This window comes from Durio zibethinus, chromosome 18 (assembly GCF_047325235.1).
Source record: "Durio zibethinus cultivar Kanyao isolate XHJ-2024 chromosome 18, ASM4732523v1, whole genome shotgun sequence".
Lineage (NCBI taxonomy): Eukaryota > Viridiplantae > Streptophyta > Magnoliopsida > Malvales > Malvaceae > Durio > Durio zibethinus.
In genome coordinates this window covers 8,884,532-8,906,795 of record NC_143179.1, presented here as the reverse complement: position 1 = coordinate 8,906,795, position 22,264 = coordinate 8,884,532, and the positions used below count along the sequence as shown (strand labels likewise).

The 22,264-nt window shown below is 36.7% G+C and overlaps 4 protein-coding genes and 2 pseudogenes across 34 annotated transcripts; 2 read left to right on the top strand and 4 right to left on the bottom strand.

Moving 5' to 3' along the window:
* Positions 1-83: 83 nt before the first annotated feature.
* Positions 84-6,797, bottom strand: LOC111299298 (nuclear poly(A) polymerase 4-like). Of its 26 annotated transcripts, none has more exons than XR_016329752.1 (14): positions 5,733-6,378; positions 5,575-5,652; positions 5,138-5,245; positions 4,633-4,695; positions 4,376-4,537; positions 3,470-3,583; positions 3,321-3,383; positions 2,906-3,235; positions 2,643-2,807; positions 1,502-2,521; positions 1,306-1,401; positions 664-740; positions 485-573; positions 84-388 (listed from the first exon to the last, which is right to left on the bottom strand). XR_016329752.1 is itself a non-coding variant. In XM_089747291.1 (13 exons), exons 2-13 carry the CDS (start codon positions 5,862-5,864, stop codon positions 546-548), a joined length of 2,526 nt encoding a protein of 841 aa, XP_089603417.1. In that variant the 5' UTR covers positions 5,865-5,904; positions 6,704-6,797; the 3' UTR covers positions 84-545. The 26 variants fall into 26 exon arrangements, 18 of the variants coding, with proteins under 18 accessions (XP_089603417.1, XP_022750136.2, XP_022750137.2 ...); XR_016329753.1 differs by having other exon boundaries at positions 485-570; XR_016329754.1 differs by having other exon boundaries at positions 694-740.
* Positions 6,580-9,451, bottom strand: LOC111299301 (profilin-1-like). Of its 3 annotated transcripts, none has more exons than XM_089747307.1 (6): positions 9,281-9,451; positions 9,119-9,190; positions 8,254-8,485; positions 7,182-7,319; positions 6,891-7,033; positions 6,580-6,791 (listed from the first exon to the last, which is right to left on the bottom strand). In XM_089747307.1, exons 3-5 carry the CDS (start codon positions 8,380-8,382, stop codon positions 6,899-6,901), a joined length of 402 nt encoding a protein of 133 aa, XP_089603433.1. In that variant the 5' UTR covers positions 8,383-8,485; positions 9,119-9,190; positions 9,281-9,451; the 3' UTR covers positions 6,580-6,791; positions 6,891-6,898. The 3 variants fall into 3 exon arrangements, with proteins under 3 accessions (XP_089603433.1, XP_089603432.1, XP_022750147.2); XM_089747306.1 differs by having other exon boundaries at positions 6,580-6,809; positions 9,281-9,433; XM_022894412.2 differs by lacking the exons at positions 9,119-9,190; positions 9,281-9,451 and having other exon boundaries at positions 6,580-6,809; positions 8,254-9,072.
* LOC111299300 (derlin-1-like) lies at positions 9,361-12,228 on the bottom strand. Of its 2 annotated transcripts, none has more exons than XM_022894411.2 (7): positions 11,746-12,228; positions 11,174-11,309; positions 10,923-10,996; positions 10,708-10,801; positions 10,414-10,542; positions 10,132-10,292; positions 9,361-9,722 (listed from the first exon to the last, which is right to left on the bottom strand). In XM_022894411.2, the coding sequence occupies exons 1-7, from the start codon at positions 11,760-11,762 to the stop codon at positions 9,569-9,571; spliced, it is 765 nt and encodes a 254-aa protein (XP_022750146.1). In that variant the 5' UTR covers positions 11,763-12,228; the 3' UTR covers positions 9,361-9,568. The 2 variants fall into 2 exon arrangements, with proteins under 2 accessions (XP_022750146.1, XP_089603431.1); XM_089747305.1 differs by having other exon boundaries at positions 11,174-11,372; positions 11,746-11,951.
* A 192-nt stretch (positions 12,229-12,420) lies between these two features.
* LOC111300894 (serine/threonine-protein kinase Aurora-1-like) lies at positions 12,421-15,109 on the bottom strand (annotated as a pseudogene). Its single transcript, XR_016329759.1, has 9 exons — positions 14,763-15,109; positions 14,274-14,390; positions 13,931-14,068; positions 13,744-13,840; positions 13,506-13,585; positions 13,318-13,414; positions 13,006-13,111; positions 12,715-12,787; positions 12,421-12,631 (listed from the first exon to the last, which is right to left on the bottom strand). The product of XR_016329759.1 is annotated as a serine/threonine-protein kinase Aurora-1-like (transcript).
* Positions 15,110-16,733: 1,624 nt separating this feature from the next.
* Positions 16,734-17,715, top strand: LOC111300893 (oleosin G-like; annotated as a pseudogene).
* A 2,726-nt stretch (positions 17,716-20,441) lies between these two features.
* LOC111299297 (glutamyl-tRNA(Gln) amidotransferase subunit C, chloroplastic/mitochondrial-like) lies at positions 20,442-22,251 on the top strand. 2 transcript variants are annotated; one of them, XR_016329750.1, is made up of 6 exons: positions 20,442-20,725; positions 20,801-20,841; positions 21,165-21,220; positions 21,498-21,581; positions 21,653-21,735; positions 21,876-22,251. XR_016329750.1 is itself a non-coding variant. In XM_022894395.2 (6 exons), the coding sequence occupies exons 1-5, from the start codon at positions 20,522-20,524 to the stop codon at positions 21,726-21,728; spliced, it is 429 nt and encodes a 142-aa protein (XP_022750130.1). In that variant the 5' UTR covers positions 20,460-20,521; the 3' UTR covers positions 21,729-21,735; positions 21,876-22,141. The 2 variants fall into 2 exon arrangements, 1 of the variants encoding a protein (XP_022750130.1); XM_022894395.2 differs by having other exon boundaries at positions 20,460-20,725; positions 21,498-21,549; positions 21,876-22,141.
* Positions 22,252-22,264: the final 13 nt, after the last annotated feature.

Here is a 22,264-nt window from a genome sequence, read left to right as displayed (position 1 = left end):
GGCATGTGTGCGAGCATGTGCTCACTCGTGCATGTGTGCGCGCACGCACGTAAGTATGTGTGAGAGACTGATAGAGAAATGAGTTAAAAGTGCTAAACCAACTCGAAAGCATTGATGCACTGTAGTACAAGTGTACAAAAGATTCGATGAGATCACCCCAAAAAAAAAAATCTAAATGGTACAGTAACACCCCTGTTTGATTTACAATTTCTTGATGAGGAATGATTCATTCATAAATCGTGGCAAGAAGCTTTGCAGTAACACTCAAGCGGAGAAAAATGAGATAGAAGTCCTCAAAGCACCAGCAGCACTCCTATAGCTTCTTGGCTCCTCCAAGCTAAAAACCACAAAGCACAACACACCTAAAACTATAAGCCAAACAACCCAGCTGTCCACCACACGGCCAAATGGGCTCCCACTCCAGTCACACTCGGTACATACCTGAAAAACCATAATATAAGCCAGCAATTAATGGGACACTTACCGAGGCGCTGGCCTTACTCCTTTGGTAAGAGAGATTCTTCGAATGCATCATCTACAACAAATTATGCTGTTGACTTCAAACTCAACCTGCTATAAATTATAAAAAAAAAAAAAAGAAAGAGCAGCATAAAGAGATCATAATTTGCATAAACAAAACAGAAAATCCAAAAAAACACATGCCTCATCACTGGCTTCTGCAAAGTTTCTGACCTAGCTCCGTCTTGAGAATTTACAACCTTTCCAAGTGCGATATTTGGCTATACAACAAAAAAAGGTGAAAAGGCAAGTTAGGCCGCCAGAAACTGTCAAAAGAAACCATAAATAAGAGGGAGGGTCATGTATTGAGCCTTAGGCACAAAACAGAATCAGGGTCTTAAGCACAGTTACTGGAAACATAGCACGTATGATGGTGGTGCAGGACCTGCCACCACATATGCACCAGTTAGATGGGTAAAGAATTAACATGATAAAAAGATTAGGGAAGACACAACCAGACAAAATTGCAATCATTAAATGAAAATGCTGAAAGATTTCTTTAAAAAGAACATAAGAGTCACGAAATCCTTGAAGCGATCGGAGATGAAGATTTTGTTCCCGCACCATTAACACTAAGTCATGACCATCTTTGTGCTCAAAGCCCATTTCTCAAGAATAAAATATAAAAACTAGCATTGACAGGCACAATGACCCAACTATAGAGAAAAAGAAAAGGAACAAAGAAGGTAACCTAAATAGAAAAACAAAGCAATAAGAGTAACAGCTAATGCAGAGTAAAGAAAACAAGTTATTAACTAATTAAAGTCCAAAAGTTAGACCCAAAACCTTTAATTCTTCAGATAAGCTGTTTTGGAAAACACCGCCTGTGTTCAGATGTCCATTTTCCAGAAGTGAATCCAAATTTGCACTGCAGACACCACCCTGCAAAGATCCCTGACTCTCACTATCTCCAGAACTTCCAGTATTCTCACTGCCATCTGCTACAATCTTTAACCCAAATACCTCAAACAGAAAAACTCACCTTGCAATTGATGTTCTGCGCATTGGCAATTGACCCAAATACACTTTCAGCAATTTCTACTACTGCTGTTTGATTACATGGTTTGAGTACCTCTCGATCAACATCAACACCACCTCCTTTCCAGTTTAAAATTCTCCCAGAAGATCCAGTCTCTGAATAATCCATGTAAGCTGATGTTAAATCCCCTGTTTTCTCTTGATTCAATCCAGTCTTGCATGTTTCCCTTATTTCAGAATGAGGAACTTCACGTGAAGAAAGCAACTCCTGCCTAAGAAAAGGTTCACCCATCTGTTCAGCTGACTCTACACTTCTAACTACTAACAAATTTTGTATATCTAAAGAAGTCTGACCGCCAATGGTGAGGGTCCCTCCATCAACAGTTCTAGCCTGCTGGACGGTAATCTCTACATTTCTTTTTTCACTGTCTACCAGCCCACTAGACAGTCTAACGACAGAATTGCTATCAACATCCCCAGCTGTCAGGCACTCTAATTTAAAAGCTTGATCATTGTTAATATGAGATGGTCTACCAGACCTGCTTGTACCACTTTCTGGAGAAACAGACTCCAGCCTCTGGGGGCTAATAGAGGGCCGCTTCTCCGGTTGGTCCAGTTTTTCATCCACCGTCTCATCATCATGTTTTCTCTTAATTTGTCTTTCCACAGACCCTGAACAGGACCTTGTAATATCTTCACAAGTTTTCCCAGTATGCTGGCTTGAATGCCTCGATGATCGAGGCCGTCTATATCCATCAGGGAAAACAAAGGTGGGGAGCTGCCTCCTACGAACATGAGAAACATAAATATCCATTCCTGGTTTCCAATACATGTACATGCTTATATCTTGTCTAAACTCATCAACTGTTCCACGTATGTCAAATTGTTGACCTTCTTGACCACTCACTCCCTCTTTCCTCTGTAAGCCCACGAAGAAAGCACAATGTGGGAACTGCTTGGATTTATCTACATACTCATTTGGGAAAGGATGGCACTGCAACATCCCATTTGTGTCCCGCTCTATCTGCAGAGTGACATGAAAACAATTGACTGAGCTATTGTCTTAAAAGTCTTCATAATGGTAAAATAGGCAACAAATGCCTCAAAGATCAATAGTGTACTCCAATAGAGAAGTTAACATTTACCTTCAACGTAAGCTGTCTAAGCCGTGACTCCACCCAGCCTTTCCATGACAGCAAATCATCAGCATCTGCTGAAACTATGTCGACTTGAAGATAGTTTTTGTATGCCTCAAAGAAAAGATAAGGCTCAAACAAAGCACTCCATTGATCTTTGTTTAGCTCAATCTCCTAAATAACATAAAAAAAACTACTAAGATAAGCCATCAATAGTTCAAACTTAAATGTAGGCAGCTGAAACTTAATAAAATAACCTTTGATTATCTCACCTCACATATTCTATTACCACATTGGAACTGTTCCATCATAACACGAAGAGTGCTTATAGAGACATTGTAACTGGAATTCATGGAAGGGTATGCAGGAGTTATTATTGGCATATGATGAAACCGATCCCGAGGATTCTTCCGAGGATCCCAAACAGGAAAGCCAAGTTCATCCTCTTCTATTGAACACAACATAACAGGGTTTGGCCACCTCCATTGAGTATATACTCTAAAAAATCGAGAAACCAGCATACTAGGTATTGCATTGGGATAAAGCTGGCAGACCCGCGCAACTAGAAGAGCCCAATTTACACCACCTAGGAATCCGGTAATCTATAAACAAGTAAAAACAGAAAATTAAGAACATAATATTAAAGCAAAGAAGCCAATGAAAAAATTAAATTAATACCAATCTTACATTGGAATAAACACCACGTCTTTTGGCCCAGAACTTCAGACATCTAAGTGTCATGTGGAAGTGCTATAATTATGTAAATGTAATGGATTAGAAGACTGCAGAATGAGAAAAATAATAAACAAGTATGGGTAGGAATACAAAATATTCACCTCAACATTAGGAACAAGTTTAAGGATTTGATCCGCAACCCTGCACCCATTAAGACTTCGAACAGTTTGCTCATCAACATCATGCAGCACAGACCCACATGAGATGTCAAGGTCCTGTTGATTAGTTAAAAAGGAACACAGTTATCAAACTAGACAGCAACCAAAGATGCACAGACTACTATAGACATTATGCTACAAATTTACATTTTCATCATATACATATATATCATAGGAACCAGATATTACACAGCAAATTTACACTTGTCATATAAATATATATACCATAGAACTCTTTTGATAAAACTATGTAATGAAACGTTATGAAAATTCTATATCGGTCACTCCCTTCAGCAGTGGTAATCTCAAGTCTCAACCAGAAATTCAGGAAAAATATTCAAAGACCCCTCCAACTCCTGGTCATATTCATTTTGAACCCCAAACTTATCAATTATCTAAATATGCCTTTTTGTTAACTTTTTTCCATTAACTTATTGAAACTATTGAGGAAAAAACTAATTGAAAAGATTGCTAAAAAAACTCATATATTAGTATGTAATGTATCTAAGAGTACCACCAAGGTGAAAATGATTTTGACCACTACTTAAGAAGCAAGGATAATGCGATATTTTAAACAAAAGAATACCATATCAGCATACCACCCTATACATGTAAGTGATTATTAGTTATTACCAAACAAAATAGTTATAAGGTCTAGTTGACAACATATCAAGAAAACCAAGAAAAGATAAAGGGAGAGGCAAAAAGCTATCCTTATCATAGAATAGCTTGTAATGTTCTGCAATAAGTAAAGGACATCATTCTTGGCCTTCACTTCAGTATATGTGATGCAGTGGAGTCGACAAGAGTGTTTGATCCAAAAAATGATCAAAGGGATTACAAACTTACATCTGGAACAACCAAAAGAGATATACTTGCATAAAGAAGATCAATTGATATCCCTTGAAACTTAAATTTCATTACTGGGACATGAGCATCTGGAACTGGTTGAAGTTCAGTGACTTCTTCCATTTCAGCCAATATATCATGCAAGACGATGAAGAAATCTTCCTGGTGAAATTCAAATTAAAAGTTAGCAAAACTCAAACTAAATGACAACCAAATTAATTGAAGGTAAACAAAAGAATTAGACAGATTAAAGACACCTCTCGGTTCACATAAGATGGCCCAACACACAAAGTGTCTATGTCAGTCCCAGGTCCATGCACCTATTAACATAGCAACCCATTTCTTATCATCCAAATATAAACATTTAATTTGCTTATGAGCCAGACAAAATAATGACAACACACTAAACAGAATTAACATCAATGACAGATAAACAGACAAAGCACATGCCCACCAAGAGAACTTAATAACTTCTTGCTTAAATTAAAAAGCACAATGAAACCAAAATATCATTGCTAGATTTTCATCAATGACCAAACACCAGATGACATTTTATAAAGTTTACCTTTATCTTCTGTAAACCTAGAGAACTTTGTACCCACAGGCTTTTTTCTTATCAAATTCATAAATCCTGCCATACAAGCTAAACGAGTATGCATGATTTCAAACAAATTTTCTATGATTGCAAAGAAATGTTAGAAATATTAAAACAACAGAGAATGAAATAGCAGTTATGATGAAGGAATTAGAATTCATACTTACCCCTAATCGGTAAGATCCAAAAGTGAAAATGACAGCATTTGCTTCCTCCACCATTTGATCCGTGTAGCCCTTTTGACGAGTTAATTGCTTTACCCAAGCCTTTACAATCTAGAACAAAATTAATTCATTTTTCAGAAACACACCAAAAAATTAGGTTTGATAAAACATCTTTCACTGTCATATGAACATTGCTAAAGCCTTCCCAAAAATTAGTTTATTCTTTCAGCAAATTTCTACTAAAAAAAATCCCAAATAATTAATAGAAATTCAAGATGTATATAACCATGCAATCACCAAAACTTGCAAGCCAACTGGGAGCTTAGTCAATTCATAAGTCAACATGAAAGGAATATGAACCAACAGTCCCAAAACAGCATGGTACCAACAATTATTTACATTTTTCTTCATTTAACAAGCAAAAATTACTTGCTGATTACCTCAGTGATATGCCCAAGAACCTCCTCTCTTTTCGCGGCTTCTTCTTTGCTCTCGTAAAGCCCCGACTCTATCAAAAACTATAGACATAAAGAAAAAAAAATAGTGAATTAAATATCATTAAAAATATGCAATCCTTAAAAAAAGAGACTACTATTGCCTTCTCTAATTCCGTGTTCCGTTGAATATCAGCCTCACTTGGCCCTGAGAGGGATATCGGTTTCGTGATTCCGTACTTCTTCGGGGGCTGTGATTGATGCGGCGAAGATCCGTTAGGGCTCCGAGTATCCATCGGTTTCAGCGCTAAAAACGATCCCAAAAAACACGAAAGCCTGGATTTAACCCGAAATCGGTACAAATTCAAGCAACCGTAACGAGGATCGAACCAATTTAGAAAATCATAAGGTGATGAATTTTAGATTAGAACACAAATCGCGTGCGAAATCAGGGAAAATTGAAAAGTTTAAAAAGATTTTTCTTTTTCTTTTTCTTCTTTTTTGCAGATGCAATTTTGAGAAAACAAAAAGAACAGATCGAAATCTAAATCGTTGAAAGGGACGAAAACTGTTTGGGAGATTCAACGAAGAAGGTCAAACACGGAATTTCAAGGAATAGACAAACAGATCTAAACACGATTTTTAAAGAACAAATCAAAAAGACGGGAGCGACAGAGAGACAAAGAGGGCACGAAAGAACGAGGGCGTAGGAAAATCGGAAGGAAAGAGAGGGATTTCCCTGTTTCGGTGGGCTAAGGTAGCGTTTGGTAGGGTTTCTTTTTTTTTGTGTTAGATGACTTGACTAAGAACAATTAGTTACTGGGGTTTTTAGATTTTATTTAGTACTGCGTGAAACGCGCTTTTGTGTGAAGTTTCAAACGCCCGACCCAAACAAGGACATTGGGGGGATTTGTGCAAATTATTTACTTCTTTAAATTTACCGGTCCGATTCGGTGGTTCGGTTTAGCTGATGACTTATCACGGGTTAAAGAGTAAGGTGGGTCTGGTTGGTGCTCCAAAAATCTTACATATGAATCTTCTGTATGCTATGAATTATCTTACAAATATAATGTCCACTATAAAATAACACATTACCAGCCAAATGTTTGAGGGGAAAAAAAACAAGATTTCATACAATATAAGGGAAGCAATATCAGTATTCACTCTTCAAACACCAAAGTACTTGATCTGCACACCTAGCTCTCCATTGTAAATGATATCAACTGCCCTCGAGTCCAACCCTGAACATGTTAGATACAAATATAGATGAAAAACAAACAATTTCCTAGAAAATAGGAGGAAATGGATAAAAAGCAACATACCTGTGCAACTAAAGACCCTGATCAATTAGATAATCACCCAGCCTTTCCGCAATCATGTTGCACTGACCAGCTGTTAGAGGCTCATCGTATACACCAATGATCAAGGCTTGGTTGGTATTCTTAACAGTCGCACCACCACCGCCCTGAATTACCCATAATTAAGTTGAGGGAAACTTAAAAAAGACCATACTACTAAACATATAGCACCAAAATGGAAACCAGATTGCCAATGCAAATAACCTTTATGGATAACAAGAAGAAGATTGATCATGATGCACCAGGATATATTACCTTCTTCCCTCTTATCAAAGCCCCTGGTTCACCCTGGATGACCATGTACTTTACACCGCCAAGGAATAAACCGGTTGGTGCAAGAGAACCAGGTTCAGCAAAATCATTCATGATGTCAGTCATTTCTTGAGGCGTAAACTGCAACACCAAGTACAGGCACACAGTTAAAATGCCACAGGGCATAGGATTCCACAAACAGCAGAGCCAACGGGTAGATGCAAGCACAAGACATATATAGCAAACAACACAAACACCAAGCGTGGTTTTGATGTTGGATGCCCTCTATAAATGAGAAAGTTGAAAGAAGCATGATTTTGATGCATATTTTTGAACATCCTAATTATGCTCTAGTTTAAAACCACTTACTGACTTTCCAAACAAAGAAAGAGCTTTTGCACACATATTTCAGGAGAAAACACAAAAAGCATGCGATCAATCACATTTTTCCCAAGAAGGAGCTGCAAAGTCCTGACTTTTCTACCTAATAGAATTTTGTTACAGAACAAACATGTTGGTTAAGAACGCACGATATGAAAAATGAACACGTTTGCAAATCATACTGCTATAAGCATGCAGCAAAGAAGTATAAATACAATGACGGAGCAGATTAATTAGAAAGTGAATTTAGAGTTACCATATTATAAGATGAATGATGCAGTCAGCTAAACTAGTCAAACCCACTGATGTAGGCCATCGTTCATACTAGCTATGGGTATGCTGTTCGCAGTCAGGGTTCCTAGCTAAATGCAACAACTCATGCAACTGTAATCTTCTTAAAAAATCAGAAAAAACCTTAGCTCATTTGAAACACAATAAATTTAAGAACCCTTTTGTCAAATTTGATGATAATTCAAATTAAACCCAATCATTTCAATTTTGACAACTAAAAAGTTGATTTGCAAGAAAATGATCACAAGCATAATCCAAACAAAGAACAAGTTTCACAACAAAAGAAAAACATCATAGCCAATAGCCCAATAACATTTTCACGCAAAAGAAAATAGACAAAACAGAAATTTAATCTAAGAATAAATGGAACGAAAAAGAAACAAGAACAGAAAGAAAATAGAACCGCAGGGAAGGTAGAGCTCTGGGCCCAAACGCTGCCGTCGTGGCCGATAATAGCAGCCGCGAAGAGATAAATGCCTTGGCCACCAATATCGCACATCAAGTGCTCGTCCACGTACTGTTGCCAAGACATATTTGCTTGATTTGTTTAGCTTCTGCTTTTGCTAACACTTGCTTTTAACTGATGAGGTTGTTCTTTCTATTCGGATTTTAATACAAGAGAACGAGGGTTCTGGCTGCAAAGAATAAAGAAGAGGAGGAGATATAGGAAAGGCAGGCAGGCGGGAACCCAGGTTGCGTGAGAATTAAGCTGCGCTAGACATTGCCCAACGTGGACTAAATATTGGGCGTGCTGTCACTTTTGGGGCCCACCCTACTTTCTTTTAAGCGTCGGTCCGACGATTCTCTTTGATAGCGCTTAATTTACATTAATTTACATTAACTATAAAAAAAAGGTCCATACCGAAAAAACAAACTAATGGAAAAGGGTGTATTCAACAGACTTCACATTAAACTCTGATTCTTTAATTTTTTTTTTAATTTGAATTTCTAGTCTTTATGTAATAACACGTGGCATATCAATATTAATATATTTGGCGTTTGTTAAAAAAAATACTAACATCGTTTGGGATATCTGGTGAAATCTAGATGAGCAGTCAACTTTGGTGAGGCCTAAAGCTTAACCTAGGAGAACATCTCCGCTCAAATCTATATGGGTCTCAAATCTCAAGTCTATAGAAACGAATTTTTTCTTTACTTCTTGCAGGCAAGTTATTACGTCGGGAAAGAAAACTAAACAATATTCAAAGAACAGAAGCAGAAATTTGTAGTTATGGGCTCTGTCGAAAAAATATGAAACGCATACAAACCCCAGGCCAGCATCTCTTCTCTAAACGCTGCCCAATCCAACTCCGTCAGAAGTTACGCCGTAACACTGATCACTGATGAAGATTGAATGAGAACATGTTAGAGAAAACAAAACGAGCAAAGGTCAAAGAAAAAAGATTCTACTCAGCCAAATGACCGATTACCTTGCTTCTGAGGGAGAATTCGTGTTGTCCCAGATCAAATCCTCGTAAAATCATATTCTCAAATTTGAGTTTAGAATACATGACCATCAATCCAAAGGCTTATCATTATTTTTTAAGTTTTTCAAAGAGGAAATATTCACGATAACTATATGTAAAACATAATCAAATCAGATTTGACACTTTTCCTCAAGATCTAACCCTTCTGACAAAACATGCTACCAAAACCTAAAATAGCGTCTAAAAAGATATGTTGCTAGAGCGTATCTGTAGCTTCCATAGTTGGGCTCTTCAAGATGACCAGAGTCTTCTGAAAGAAAAGCCTTGACCAGAGGATGAATTCAACAGATAACTCCTCCCTCTAAATGCCACACCGGCTGCCCTATCTTGTCGGACATGGGCATTTGTTGGATATCCAAGTCTTAGACGTGCAACAAGTTTATGCCTGCATCATGTGAGTCAAGGAATTCGCTTGTATATAGATTTATAAACATCCTAGTCCTACAGCAAAAAACAGCTACAATAACTACAAACTTCTGGAAAGAAAAATTGGAAAATCTTACAAAATATATACTAGATGTGAACTAATAATTAGATTAAAAGCAACATGAGAAACAACATCATGGCATTGCATTTAGCAAGCAAACATTGAAGGAGACTCAAAAATTACTAATGATCAATACACCTTTTTTCAGTTGAAAAAAGAAAGTATAACCTCTTAACATCACTTCCAATATTACCCTAAAGTAGAATAAAAATCTAACTAGATGTGAAATAATAAGGGAAAACTTTCACCTCTTATGTTATTTAGATGTCAAGAACTAAAACACTGACAACAAAACACAAAAGGATACACCCATGTTGGAGTTGCTAAAATGTTTCTTCCCCCAGCAAGAGGATGCAGCACTGTCAAGAAGTAGTATATATGCCCGGCAATGATCCCCATAAGGTCTGGAACAAGAGGGGAACCAAAAATAACATCCAAAGCAAGCATTGCCCATGGTAGATAAAAGGCCTGTGTTCCAGCAGTAATGTATAAGCATTAACACCAGCGGACCCCAAACAAGTAACAATAAGTAAGACCACTACAACATAATTCAGGCACAACCATAACAAGGAAATGTAACTATGTGTACCTTAAGTGCTACAAGCCCATATATATTGACTTGGGCGTTAGGAAACTCTCTACTCCAGATGTATAGGAGCATGAATACCAGGGAAACCCCAAGAAATGCACTCCATAACATAGGGATGGCTGATAATGCCTAAACACACAGAACGAAGAAACTAATGGTAGTATATTCCATATAAGAGATACTCTAAGTCTCTAACATTGAAATCTATAAACTCATTCACGAAATTATAAGAAGTTCTAACTTCTACAAGACCATGTAGAAGATGAACTGAAAAGTTGTACTTCCAATACACACCAGCAACGAAAGAGCTCCAAAAATCATCATCCAGAGAAAATCTGCCGTCCGCCTTTCAAATGGCCCCTTCTCCAGCTGAGCCCCATATCTAGCTCTATAATAGCAGATTAACAGGTAAAGAAAGGGCAAAACCAAATATGTTGTCATAGGTAGTAATACGTTCATGACAACATTCACGATATTAGTCCTGACAAGCTTCTATTCTAGATACTTACATCATCAGAAGACGAATTCCAAAATTTACAGAGAAGTTCCCAAGGAAAAAGAAATTTGTAAGAAGCCTCCAAACCTAAAAACAAAAGATTCAGTAGTCTAAAAAAGGGCAACAGTTTAAGTATATTTAAACAAGACATAGCTATGTAACACATAGTAATAAATAACAATCATTCAAACAATTGGACAGAAGTGAACAAGACTTGTCATAATATCATTGTAAACGTGCTTTCACTGATTACACCCAAGGCACCTGAAAGTCTGAAAATACTAATTTATGGATTAATGCAATATGTTCAAGTCGATATAGTCCCAAATGCAAAGCTGCGGTGGCCACCACACATATAGTCCCATAAGCTTTGGTGATCGGTGGCAGAGATTTGTAAAATCTGAAAAACAGTAAGGAATAAGTTATGGCACCGACATCAGCACAAGCAGAACAAAGAGAGGATCTGTAAAGAAACAAAAATTGCAAGAACGATTGGTTCATCTGAAAAAAAAAAAGAATAAAGAATAACAGAACGGAAAGTTGCACGGCTCTTGGCTAGCAAATTTAATTATTTACAGTTAAAACTTTACTTTCGCTTGATCCCTGTTTGGATGCCAAGAAGATGTGGGAAAATAGGGAACTAAAAATCTCAGATAAATGTAAGGTAACCCATCCAGAAAAACCTATATCGCCGGGACGAAAAAGAAAAGGACAAAATTCTGAGAAATCATGCTGGAAACTAATAACAATGACAACAAAAGGTTCGAATAATGTGAAACTGTAACATAAATGTAGCAAAGAAATGAAAAAAAAAAAAAAAAAACGCAAAATCTTACTCTGCTGGAGACGACATTTTACGAAATTAAAGCTCTGATTCAACAATCTTTTCTCCCAAAGGTTCTGCGCTACTTCTTATGAAGGTGAGGGGGCTTCAAGAAACGTGAGTCAGGTGCATGGTGCGTGATACTTAAGTTGCCACGGAGGTCGTTAACGTTTGTGACGGACAAATCAAGTATAGCTATGCAGGCCATCTTTTATCTTTTATTTGTGATTATTGGTCTGTCGTTGAAATTCCGGAAAATGTCATGTTATAAATCTTTGTTTTAATTGAAACGACGGCGTGAGAGGCCTTGCTTGGAGGAAAAGATTCGGTGCCGCCTTCTGAACGGGTCTACTGAGGTGGCGTATCGAAAAATTAAAGGTGACAACTAATGGGTCCAATAAGGAGGTGCCAAATCATACTCCAGATTCTCGCAATGCCAACGTGTCCTAGGCACGGCCCATCTGGATTGGGTTGACAAGGGGCCAAACAACCAAAAGGATAAAATAACAACGAATCATAGAAATTTAAATGCTACCATAAAAGTTTTAAATTCTAATTTTGTTATTTTTTTTATAAACGATATGTAAATTTAATATAAATTTTTTTAATACTTACATTTTATCTTGTCCTAAAATGAAAAAATTTCCTCTGATCTTAAATTTTTTTTTGACAAAAAAAAAAAACAAATAAATTACATGCAAAACAAGGATTCATAGGGTCAAGAACCAGAACGTTTAACCTGAAACCATCTTTGCACAATCATCCTCACAAAAAGAATTTAGAGGAACAAATGTATCTTAAGCTCTATAGATGCCAGATGGGTCACCATTCTGAACAATCCATGGGTGCTCAAGAAGCTTATGTAGTGGCAGGCGCTGGGAAGTATCCTTGACAAGCATCTGTAAGTAAAGCTTCAGGATATGCCATGATGGAACGTTGTTGATATATGTATATTGCAAGTCACAAAAGCAACAAAAAATACCTCACTAATTAGGTCCTTAGCTGCAGATGAAACTATTGGTTTAGGAGGGAACTTCAGATCCACTTGACCAATCCTGTGGACGGGGTGGTAAAGGGGAAAAGTTATGATACCAGAAATAAAAAGACGAACTAACAACATTATGACGTAACCTACTATAACAGGTTGAATTCCCTAACGGATCACCATTTGAAAACAGAACTTTAACCTTGTTAAAAAGCAATGTCATAACTCAAAATTGAAAAGTAACCGGAAGTTTTGATCATGTTCTCTGGTTTTGCAGATCACAGTTACCTTCTATAAGTGTCGGAGTGTTAAGGAGGGACTCCGTAAAGAAACTCATAGCACAACACACCAAGGCTCCAGATATCTACACTAGCATCATGCTCTACGCTTTCAACTGTGGAGAACATAAAAAATAATCCAAAACTTAGTCTTGTCTTATGCTTACTGTTTTGAATTCCTATGAAGTTTCATCTTTTGACACAAAGGGATATAATTTTAACATAGAACTCCTCGATAATGAACAAGCTAAACCAGTAATGAACAAGCAAAACTCATGGAGCATTACATTTAATCCCTTACTTCTAATTGTTTACTACGTACCCATTTCAGGAGGGAGATAATCAAGTGTACCACACATAGTCCGCCTGCGGTTAAATGTGTGCACTGACCATCCCAAATCTGCAATCTTGAGTTCACCCTGACAAAGGAATCCCAATTGGCAAGATTAGTATTATAAGACATTTATTTAATAAACCAAACAAAAAGTACAGCCATAGATTAGGAATCACCTGTGCACCAATTAACAGGTTTTCAGGTTTGATGTCTCTGTGTATTACATGCTTTCCATGACAATAAATGAGTGCCCGAGCTAAAGATGCAACATACAGCAACAAACAACATAAGCATTCAAACCAAACATCCAATTAGTTCTTTTTTCTTTTATCAATATACATCCATGTATAAATTCATTAAGCGCATTACAAACTATCACAAGAATCGGCGGGAAAAAAAAAAAAGAAAACTCACAGTTGCTGCACGTCTTTCTCTGAAGTATTGACACTTTTTGCAGGTCTTTGTAAAGTTCACCCTTGGCTGCATACTCCAGTATCAGATAAACACGTTTCTGCAAAAGTTTTATTCAGAAAAACACGTGTTAATTCATCCAGAACATTTCAATTACCTACATACATCGAAGCATCAATATAGGCTATACCTGATCATAGAAATAACCATAAAGCCTCAATGTATTGGGATGGCGCAGGTGACTTTGAATTTCCACTTCACGGCGTAGCTGATGTTCAACTTGAGACTGTTGTAGTTGGCTTTTAAAAAGCACCTTGAGTGCCACAATCTGATTGCTCTGCTTCAAAAGTACATATGGATCAGCCTAGTACTATAATTACAGATAATGGTGTTATATAATATGTCAAAGTTTGAAAGTCCATTATAGATAATAAAGAAACTCTTATTTTCTTCAATTTTCCTCACATTTGTTAGCAAACAAAAGCGTTGAGGGAAAAAAAAGAAAAAAGAAAAAGGAATCGAAAGAAACGGACCCTCTTTTCTCTAGCTAAATAAACATGACCAAACTTTCCTCGTCCAAGAGGCTTTCCAATGTCGAAATCACTAAGCGTCCATTTCTTCTTTTCAGCTGTCGAAGCCTCTAATGAAAGCTGTCAAAATGGATATCAACGAATTAAACCATAATTTACGAAAATCCCCAACATTGTCTCAAAACCAAATGCCAAAATCATTGACGTTTCCAATTTTTCAAAATCAGCTAATCCTAGTTACGGAAGGGTACGAACCAGACAGAATTGTCAAAATTCGCAAATCTGCCATTAGAACCCTAGAAAATCAATCCCGTTCGAAAATTGAAACTTTTTATACGGAGAAAACCATTCTCAGAACTTTCCGTCCTCTATAAATGAAATTAAACTGAAAATTGGGCTTTGTTTGGTTCTTGAAGGATGAAATCATGAAAAAGAAAAATTGCTACAATTTTCCCAAGAAAAACAGCGAAAACAAAATTAAAAAAAAGAAACCTTATCTTGTTGTTGGGGGTGCGTGTCAGCGATCGCCATTTTTTGAGAGAGTAAAAAAGAGACCAAGGCTGATTTAAGTATTATTATTTGATGGAGAAGGCGAGAGAAGACAAAAAGAGAAGAGGCTAATGGAGGGATCGGGGGAACCCCACTGGCAACGGTCCAATTATTACGGTGCGCCACGTGGAACTCTTTTCAAAATTTTCAGATCTGAAGAGATGACCGGCTCTCTGGTGAGAGGAGAGGTTAGAGTCACATGCCTGTCATGTTGGCCAGTTCACGTCTCACGGCTATGGGCTTGTTTGTTACAAGTCTTGGGCTAAATGAGGCCCAATTCAGAGTTTTTCTAAGGCACCAGGTAAGTCAAGTGTAACTCTGGATCCTATCCTTTGGGAACATATGAGTGGGCCCAATGACTATGATCTATTAAAATAGATGGCCAAGGCTTTTGTCTAAACAGTAGTGTTAAAGAATTTAGCTCACTGATTAATGAGGAACTTTTACCGCGTGGGCCGTGTCACCGGTATTCTTTTTGAATAGGTTAAAATATTAAAGTAGCCTGAATTTTATTATTTTATTTAAATAAATTTTTTATTTTATTATATTTAAATAAGTTTTTATTTTTATTTATTAAATAAGTTCTTATTTAAAATAAATAAATTATTTATATTAATAATATAAATTAAAAATTAAAAATATAAAAATTTATAAAAATAATGTGATAAAGTTTAAAAAAATTTTATTATTTTAATTTTTTGAATAATATATATCCTAAAATTTTAATATAAAAAATAAAAAGATTGATTTGAATGATCAAAATTTTTTTTATTATTTGAATTTGAATCTAATAAAAAATTATAAAAATATATTTTTTTATAAATTCATTAAACTTGCCTGATTTAAATCGAATAAAAAATATACATAATAAAAATCAACGTCACTTTGCTACTAAATAAAAAACATATGTTGATTTGGGTTTGGATCCAAAAATCTGTCCTCGAAATGGTTGGTGCCGTCCAGTCCTGTGACATACTCATTCCATTCATTTCTGCATTTTCGACTTTCTAGTCGTGGATTTTACTGTCTTGTTCATAATTTAATTTTAATTAAATTAATGATTTAATTTAATTAATTTAATTAATAAATTGATTATCAAATTAATTTTGACTATTAATAAAAATAACTTTTAAAAAATTTTAAATTTTGATTAATTAAATTGAAAAATTAAATTAATTAAACAATCAAAATTTTAATTAAAATAATATAATTTAAATATAAAATAAAAATATATACAATAAATCATTTAATTTTATAAATTATTAAAATTTTTAACATAATATTTTGATATTTAAATAATTTATTAGACAATTTTATTTAATTTATTTAAAATATAAAAAATTAAAATTTTAAAATATAAATTAATATAAATGTATTTATTATTTAATTAATAAAAAAAATAACGAACAGAACAAATTCAATTTAATTTTTAAAATTTATAAATTTGATTTAATTAATAAAAATAAAATACTTTAATTCAATTAATTTAATTTTAAATAATTTAATTTAAAATTAAGCGAATAATGAACATCACTACTCCTACTGAATACCTCGAAACGCTTTTATGAACAGAAAGGATCCATTACTGAACAGGCCCAACCGAGGGTGGAGAAGCAGGCGTCACATCCTCATCAACTACCACCCATGCAAAGCTGCTCAACCAAACACGCGCCGGACCCAACCGTACCAACCTTTCAGTCTATTCTAGACTAGATAGTATGTTTGCCCCTCACCTCTACAGACATCACGAGAGATTTGCCTTCGCCTCCCGCCACGTATACCTTCCCCTCACCTTCCTATAATGCCCCCCCTTACATGCCTCTCTGTACCTGCGCAAACCTTCTTTCATTTTCTCGCTTTCTTGGCCATTTTTTATTTGTTAATATATTCGTTGTACGATCAGGGCCGTTCATCATGTCGAATGATAAAAAAAACCGATAACTCAGCAGCTCTATGAGTCAGCTCCATCTTCTCGCCAGGCGGCTAAGTTTTTGACTGCGACCACACTTGGTGCAACGCTGCTTTTCTTGTCAGGGTTAACCATGACCGGGAGAGTGATTGCCCTGATCATGGCCACACCACTTATGGTCCTGTTCAGTCCAATTTTAGTCCCCACTGGGATAGTCATCTTCCTGGTGATTACCGGGTTGTTGTTTTCGGGTGGGTGTGGCGTGGCGGCGATCACGGCTTTATCGTGGATATATTACTACGTGCAAGTGAAGCATCCACCAGGAGCGGATCAGCTGGATTATTCAAGGAAAAAGCTTGCAAGTACGGCTAGGGACATGACGGAGAAGGCTAAGGAGTATGGATAATGTGTGCAGCACAAGGCTCAGGAAGTTGCTCAAGGCCAAGGATCTTGAATTGTAGTGTCTAGATTAGGGCTTGGTTTGGGTTAAAGTCTTTTGGTTCTTTAAGGTGGTGGTTGGTGTTGTCTTTGTTCGGTGTTTTTGATCAATTTGCATGCATGCATCATAAATCATGTGTTTTTAGGCTTTGTAAATTGTAATTGTAACAGTTGCAGCTCAGAATCTCGTTTCTTTGGAAATAAGTTTCTCTTTGTCTTAAGCAACAAGGTCTAGTTTCACAGTCATGAGTTCTATGATGCAAAAACCAGGGGTGTTAGTTTCTACTTCCGTCCTCCAAGATCTCCAAAGTGAGCGAGGATACCGGTTCATGTCAAAATCAGTAACGGTGAAAATGCGGAACCTAGGATTATTGGACACGTAGATCAGTATTCGTTCTTTTCTTATTGGGCATTAGGCCATCAGCTGATCTGGTTTGGTACCCACCAATATTTGGTCGTGTTTTTTGGGTTAGATTTCAAGCCCGCTTTAATGAAATCTGGGTATTAAAATGCCAGACCCGTTCTAAGACCGAAAGAAAAGCTTCTTTTAGTTTGTCTCCACGTTTAGAACTAGAAAGCTTATCAAGAGACGAAAGCCTATCATGAATTAAGGATGATATAAGTGGTTTGGATCATACCCTGTGAGGAGACTTCGTTTCTGGACATTATACTCAGAGAAGAAAGAAACTATACAATTATAACCTACAGGCTACAAACCTAAACAGATGAAAAACATTTGCTGCATTTGAGCATAGCATTCTGAAAACATGAACAGTGATTTGAACCAAATGTTTGGCTTTCCCAAAAGTTGCTGCAGCTAAATTTCTGAAAATTTTGTTACAGAAACACCTCTCTATACATAACAATTAGCAAATGCTCTACAGTGAGAAAATGGTAGCAATAATACAAGTACTATGTATCTTAAAAACAAGTCTCAAGAGGAGGAATAATCAATGCCAATCCTAAACACAGCGAGGCAAAGACAACTAGCCGGAACCTAAACATTTTCGTCATAAATTCTATGACAAGAGAACAGCACCTAATGAGAATCTAGATCAGGTCACTGCACACAAAAAGCTGAACCAGATCATAGAATTGCAACTTGCAGCAGCTTCCCGGCGGCTCTCGTTGATGGACTTCTGGGAATTTTACTTCCACTGAATGGGTGTGGTTCTAAGGTCAGGACTGGAAAATTGCACAGATCTGGGGATGTCAGGTTAAGAATACTCGTCCCTTCTAGTTCCAAAATTCTTATGGAGCCTGTGGAAAAGAAAGTTCCTACTTTAGCTTAAGGAGGTGAAAGCATGCCTCCTGGTGATTGCGACTCTGAAAGAGCAAGTAATTTGAAAGAAAAAGAATAAATTTCTTTGGAAGAACAACCACAGGAGAGGCGGAGTACTCGTCTTGAAAGGCTGGGGAGTCGTAAACCTGACAAAGAATAATTAGATTTTGCTGCTGATAAGGATTTGGCCAAGATTGTCTTTCATTACTTCAATCTTTTGTCATCAGAAAACCAGCAGGCAAAGATTCTGATGATGTTAATTGTTCTATCTCATGTGCTGGTCAAGCTAATTCCTTGGATATAGAATGTAGAGATATTGCTAATTTTGTAAGAGAAACTTGAAACAATTATTGTACTTAAACTATATGGGTCACTTACTTTTGGAACATGATGGAAGTAGAAGCCTTGTGCATCCAGATGCGCATGTCAAATTCCTCCAGTTGGAGAAGTTGACAGGGCATTAAGGACAGGATATATAGGACTCCTGAATGTAGTCTTTTTTCTTGCTGAGTTGTATTACGACATTCCAATTCCTCCATGATTTGTATTGGACTCAGTTCTCCTTGTGCATTGAAGATATTGTACCAGTGGCACTTGGAAGGCACATCAAGGCTCTAGTTTTATCCATGATTCAAGTTGAGACTTCTGGTGCTGATCCTGCAATTAGTTTTGTTTTGAGCATCAACTAGAGAAGATATTTGGTTTGTTTACGGAACAGGGTACCTTATGGCCTGAGATCTGCTGTTTGCCTTAGATTAAGAATTCAGAAGTATCTGAGAGCAGTTTATATGGGTAACATATGTTTTCTTAGTTTGTTATTTAAGAACTCTAAACTCATGGAATCTTTAATATGTAACCTTTAGCATATGATAATTAGGCAATTTGTACTGCCTACCCTTTGACTCGTAATAATAGAACTAAAAGTGTCTTTCCTTTTTACAAAATTCTAATAGTTGATAGCTTGACTCAAGTATCTTCACCAGTATATTGTCTCCCTGGAAAGAAATGGCAAACTGGATATACTTGAAGCAATAAATGAGAGGATCCGAAAGCGGTTTAAGAATCCAAAATTGTTGAATGGTAATTGGGCCAAAGTTTGCAGGCATGCCTCTGTTGCTTGGTGTCGATCTCTTATAATTGGCTCACTCCATTCCAATCTGGATTCCAAAATGAGGTTCAAACTCTTAACCCAATATAGAGCTGTGGAAAGGCAGCCAGCAGCTTTGTATTGATCTGCAGTCACATGAAATATGAGCTCACCATTTGAGGACTCAACTCATTTGGAAAGTCTTCAAAAAAAATGGAACCCAACTTTGGCAAAAATTAATATATCATGATAAAGAAAGCTTCTGATGGAGATTTGGAGACTGCCAACTCTTTGCTTGTTCATATAATTTCTATCGGTAGAGCGCCTGTGTAATGCTTCCATCTGATGTCAACCTTTCTTTGGTACCGTCTCGACTATTAAAAGAAAAGCAATTTCCATCAAGCATGGAAGGGGTTGAAATTCTTGATCTAAGCATTCAAAGGAAGCTTTATGTTTTACCATTTCGACGCCCCATGGCAACTTTCACCAATCCTCAATAGCCTCTTATGAATTTTCAGCTGTTGGTGGCGGCAAGGACGCAGCAATTCATAGGGGAGGTGGTGAAGCAGAGGCTGCTCCAGTGACATCAGGGCTACCTGCTCTAGTGTCTGAGGGTGATAGCAGACATTCCATCAGTCCACTTGTGCCTCCACAACTTCATCCTTGTAACAAAAAATGAAGGGGAAAGGATCACGCTGCACACGAAGTAGAAAATCCTAACAAAGGCTGATTTTGTATAGCGGGCTGAGAATTTGAGACCATGTTAGAGCTTTGATGTATAAAAAGTTGATAACGGTCGTCATCGAGTTGGGTACAGCATTACCATTTAGGTTTGGGCCGAACTTGAACTTGGCCCTACATTTGCTTCTAGGCGTTGGTTCTTGTCGTCATTTTGTAGCCCAAATCAACAGAAACAATTAATTGCGATAATGTTGCCAAATAGCGTAGGAATCACTTGCTAATCCACACCCAAAGGCATCAACAAAATGGGTAGCAGAGCTTTGCCGATACTCAGCAGCTTCAAGTTTAAAACCCGCTTGTCTTTTGCTTCTTCTTCTTCGTATCCGTTATTTCTTATTAACAATAATCCCAAAATCCGAAACTTCTCTATTAAAACGAGGTCGTCTTTGCAGCCACCGGATGTGCTTCGTTTGGCTGAAACAGCTCGTATTTCACTCGCCCCAAATGAGGTTTCTTTCATTATTTTCTTCCATTTTTATTCGCTTATCTTTTGATATGCTCAACACTTTTTTCTTTGGTTTCAGGTTGAAGAATCCGCTCCCAAAATTCGACAAGTGATAGAATGGTAATTTTCTGCTCAGAACCAAATTCAATTCAAACCAATTAGTATTTGATAATAATTTGGAGATGCCTCCACAAAATGAATCCTGGGTTTGGGTTTCTGTTAGGGGTTTTAGCTGTCATTGTTCATCAGGTTATCCCATGATTCTTATAAAGATAAAAACTTTGGAAATATTGTATGGTTAGAACTTATAAGAATGTACTTTACTCAATGATTATAATTGCCATTACATTAGCAAGAGGATGTAATTCTAATCACATTACAACTTGAAAGTCGTAAAAGTAACAGCTAAATTTTCCCTTTGGTTTTTGGGTTCTGTATTTCAGGTTTGGGCAACTTCAATCTGTTGATCTTGACAGTGTCGAGCCTGCTATTAGAGCTGGTACTTAGAACTCTCATTTATATAAATTGGTATTTCCTTGTTAATTGGTGGTTCCGTTGTGCTATACATTTGTGATATGTGTTCGTAGCGGGAGTAAAACATATTGTTGCATCAAAACTGATAATATAATTGAGGCGTTTTCTAGCATATCAATGATATTTTTTAAACAGTTGCTTGATTGCCTATCACTTTTGTATTTGACCTATGCTAAGTGATAATCCTGCTCTGTAACTAGATATTAAGCTCTAACAAGTTTTTAACGATGTTTTATTTACAGACACTGAAGGTGATAATTTGCGTGAAGATGTCCCTGAAGCATTTGAGAATAAGTGAGATGAAAATAGTTTGCTAACCATGCACTGTAGGTTCTGAGTTGAATATTGCTATAGGTTATATACAATTGGTGTTTTGATTTTAAATGTTTTTCAACAGGGAAGCACTTTTAGCATCTGTTCCAAGCTATGAGGAGCCATATATCAAAGTTCCTAAAGTATTGAACAAGGAGTAGCATTTGGGTACCATGTTATTCTCCTTTTAGTTCCCAAAGATTTTCATCTATGAAAGTGACCTCAGATTCTCATCTAGAGTACTTTGGAATAGTGTCTCTCCATATAACATTCATGCTCTGATATTTGTAAAGTTTGTCAATGAACAGGATGCAGAAGTTATAGAAGCCATTCCTGCGCTTAGAAAAAAGGAGGCATCTCGATTGTACGGGATAATCGACTAACATGAGTAAGGAAACTTTCTCGTTCAGTAACCAAGGCCATTTGGATTTGGTGCAACAAATTCTTGTAGCCTTGTTCTAGTTCAAGTTTTTCTTCCTTTGAGGTCCGCTGGGCAACTTTTTTGTATCTGACTCCACCTCAATTTTGTTTCAAGTTTAATTTTTCCAGCTCGTAATCTGGAATGTTAGTGTTATACAGGCTGGCTAGACACTGCAACTTTGGCAGAAGTTCCCACTGGACAGTTTTATCTAGTTTAAGTTGCCGACAGAATAAAATCAAGTAAAATTTGCGATAAGATTAAGTACTCCTAGGGAAA

What these genes read in the sequence shown, in the direction of transcription:
- LOC111299298 (XM_089747291.1), bottom strand. Translation starts at nt 5,864, where the DNA reads ATGGATACTCGGAGCCCTAACGGATCTTCGCCGCATCAATCACAGCCC. An exon ending in CATCTTATGTGAACCGAGAG is followed by an intron (nt 4,538 to 4,632) that starts GTGTCTTTAATC and finishes GAATTTCACCAG; the next exon opens with GAAGATTTCTTCATCGTCTT. An exon ending in GTGGTAATAGAATATGTGAG is followed by an intron (nt 2,808 to 2,905) that starts GTGAGATAATCA and finishes TATGTTATTTAG; the next exon opens with GAGATTGAGCTAAACAAAGA.
- LOC111299297 (XM_022894395.2), top strand. Translation starts at nt 20,522, where the DNA reads ATGGGTAGCAGAGCTTTGCCGATACTCAGCAGCTTCAAGTTTAAAACC. An exon ending in TTTCACTCGCCCCAAATGAG is followed by an intron (nt 20,726 to 20,800) that starts GTTTCTTTCATT and finishes CTTTGGTTTCAG; the next exon opens with GTTGAAGAATCCGCTCCCAA. An exon ending in CCTGAAGCATTTGAGAATAA is followed by an intron (nt 21,550 to 21,652) that starts GTGAGATGAAAA and finishes GTTTTTCAACAG; the next exon opens with GGAAGCACTTTTAGCATCTG.
- LOC111299301 (XM_089747307.1), bottom strand. Translation starts at nt 8,382, where the DNA reads ATGTCTTGGCAACAGTACGTGGACGAGCACTTGATGTGCGATATTGGT. An exon ending in AGAGCTCTACCTTCCCTGCG is followed by an intron (nt 7,320 to 8,253) that starts GTTCTATTTTCT and finishes TTGGTGTTGCAG; the next exon opens with TTTACGCCTCAAGAAATGAC. An exon ending in CTTTGATAAGAGGGAAGAAG is followed by an intron (nt 7,034 to 7,181) that starts GTAATATATCCT and finishes TGGGTAATTCAG; the next exon opens with GGCGGTGGTGGTGCGACTGT.
- LOC111299300 (XM_089747305.1), bottom strand. An exon ending in TTGGAGCTCTTTCGTTGCTG is followed by an intron (nt 10,543 to 10,707) that starts GTGTGTATTGGA and finishes CTGTGTGTTTAG; the next exon opens with GCATTATCAGCCATCCCTAT. An exon ending in ATGGGCTTGTAGCACTTAAG is followed by an intron (nt 10,293 to 10,413) that starts GTACACATAGTT and finishes GCTGGAACACAG; the next exon opens with GCCTTTTATCTACCATGGGC.